This window comes from Cebus imitator, unplaced genomic scaffold, assembly GCF_001604975.1.
Source record: "Cebus imitator isolate Cc_AM_T3 unplaced genomic scaffold, Cebus_imitator-1.0 Scaffold106, whole genome shotgun sequence".
Taxonomy (NCBI): Eukaryota; Metazoa; Chordata; class Mammalia; order Primates; family Cebidae; genus Cebus; species Cebus imitator.
This window is the reverse complement of record NW_016107421.1, coordinates 5,083,676-5,085,437: the sequence shown is the minus strand read 5'-3', so window position 1 is coordinate 5,085,437 and position 1,762 is coordinate 5,083,676. Positions and strand designations below refer to the sequence as shown.

At 44.3% G+C, this 1,762-nt stretch overlaps 1 protein-coding gene across 1 annotated transcript in view; it reads right to left on the bottom strand.

Annotated features, from left to right (window-relative positions):
* Positions 1 to 1,762, bottom strand: part of UBE2F (ubiquitin conjugating enzyme E2 F (putative)) — a 77,305-nt gene that overhangs the window by 7,791 nt on the left and 67,752 nt on the right. The window contains exon 8 of the mRNA XM_017537671.2: positions 726 to 788. Within this exon, the coding sequence (XP_017393160.1) occupies positions 726 to 788 (63 nt within the window). The remainder of the gene's footprint in view (positions 1 to 725; positions 789 to 1,762) is intronic.

Sequence of the window (1,762 nt, the reverse complement as noted above, 5' to 3'; positions counted from 1 at the left end):
ATGCACCACCATGCCCAGCTAATTTTTTGTATTTTTAGTAGAGACGAGGTTTCACCGTGTTGACCAGGATGGTCTCGATCTCTTGACCTCGTGATCCACCCTCCTCGGCCTCCCAAAGTGCTGGGATTACAGGCTTGAGCCACCGCGCCCGGCCGCTATACCTGTTATAAATTACTCATACTAAATTCCACTAGGAAATCACATCAAATAAAAATCACTTCTCGGGTGGGTGATGTGGTTCACGCCTGTAATCCCAGCACTTGGGGAAGACAAGGCAGGAGGATCGTTTAAGGCCAAGAGAGTTCAAGACCAGCTTGGTAAACAAAGTGAGACCCCATCACTACAAAAAAGAAAAGTAAAAAAATCAGCTGAGTGCGGTGTCGTTGCCTGTAGTCCCAGCTACTCAGGAGACTGACGTGGGAGGATCACTTGAGCCCAGAAGGTGGAAGCTGCAGGGAGCCATGACTGCAACACTGCACTCCAGCCTGGGTGACAGAGTGAAATCTTGTCTCAATAAAAACAAAAAACAAACACACACCAATCCTCTCTAACCTTGGGTAAAGCATTTTCCTGAATTTACAAACATTTACTATACCATATTATTTACAAATTGCTTTGAATTCTAGCCTTGCATCCCACCACTCTCAATTTCTTATTTATCCAATCAAGAGACAGTAGTAACCATCTTTGTGACAAATACATCAACCTAGAATAACCTGGCTCACCTTGTCCCGCAAATGATGTTCTGCAGCTTCAATATTCAGTGGATCATCAAAATTCAAAAGATCCTTAAAAAGAGAGAAACTTAAAGTAAACATTGGAAGAATTGTTTTTCTGCTGTTAAAGTCTTCATTTCATGACGCAGTAAGAAGTCTAATTAGCAAATGGCAGACCACCTTAAGTTAAGAATCCCACTAAGAACTCAAGTGCTTGTGATAGGAAAGTATCGAACATATGGGTATTTTTTTCAAAATGGTGATTGACAACTGACTGAAAGAAGATTATCTCTGACATGTCAGAGATACGCTGGCATGCAGTTCTACAAAGTTTGGTGAAGATGGAGAAAACAGCAATCACATTCATTTCTAATGCTATTTGTGGTGACTGGAGAATGAAAACCACTCTCATTAAGCATTTCCAAATAAAAATCCCCTTCTTTTCCATAAAAATTAACTTTTTTCTTCTGTGATTAACAGCTTTGACGTTTTGAACCAATGGGTTCTCTTGGGGCCTTCCCTGAACTTTCCTTTATCTTCTTACTCTGCTTCACCAAGACTCCCACTCACAGTCAGTAATGACAACATCTGGAACCTGAGCAAACTGCAGAGCAGTGCTACTAGGCTCATGTCCCCAGACTCAGGTGCCAGACCCAGTCTCCCTGGAAAAGCACTGGAATGGCTACACCCCTCAGCCCCAAGGAGCACTCTGGACTTCGGAACAGAAACCGTGTCTTATCTTCATACTGCTCATCCCTCTTGCTGAAAATCAAGGGGGCTTGCCCAGGTATGGTGGCTCATGCCTGTAATCCCAGCACTTTGGGAGGCTGAGGCAGGCAGATCACCTGAGGTCAGGAGTTCGAGACCAGGTTGGCCAACATGGTGAAACCCCATCTCTACTAAAAATACTAATATTACCGGGCATGGTGGCACATGCCTGTAGTCCCAGCTACTCGGGAGGCTGAAACAGGAAAACTGCTTGAACCCAGAGGCAGAGATTGCAGTGAGCTGAGATGGCGCCACTATATTTCAGCCTGGGCAACAGA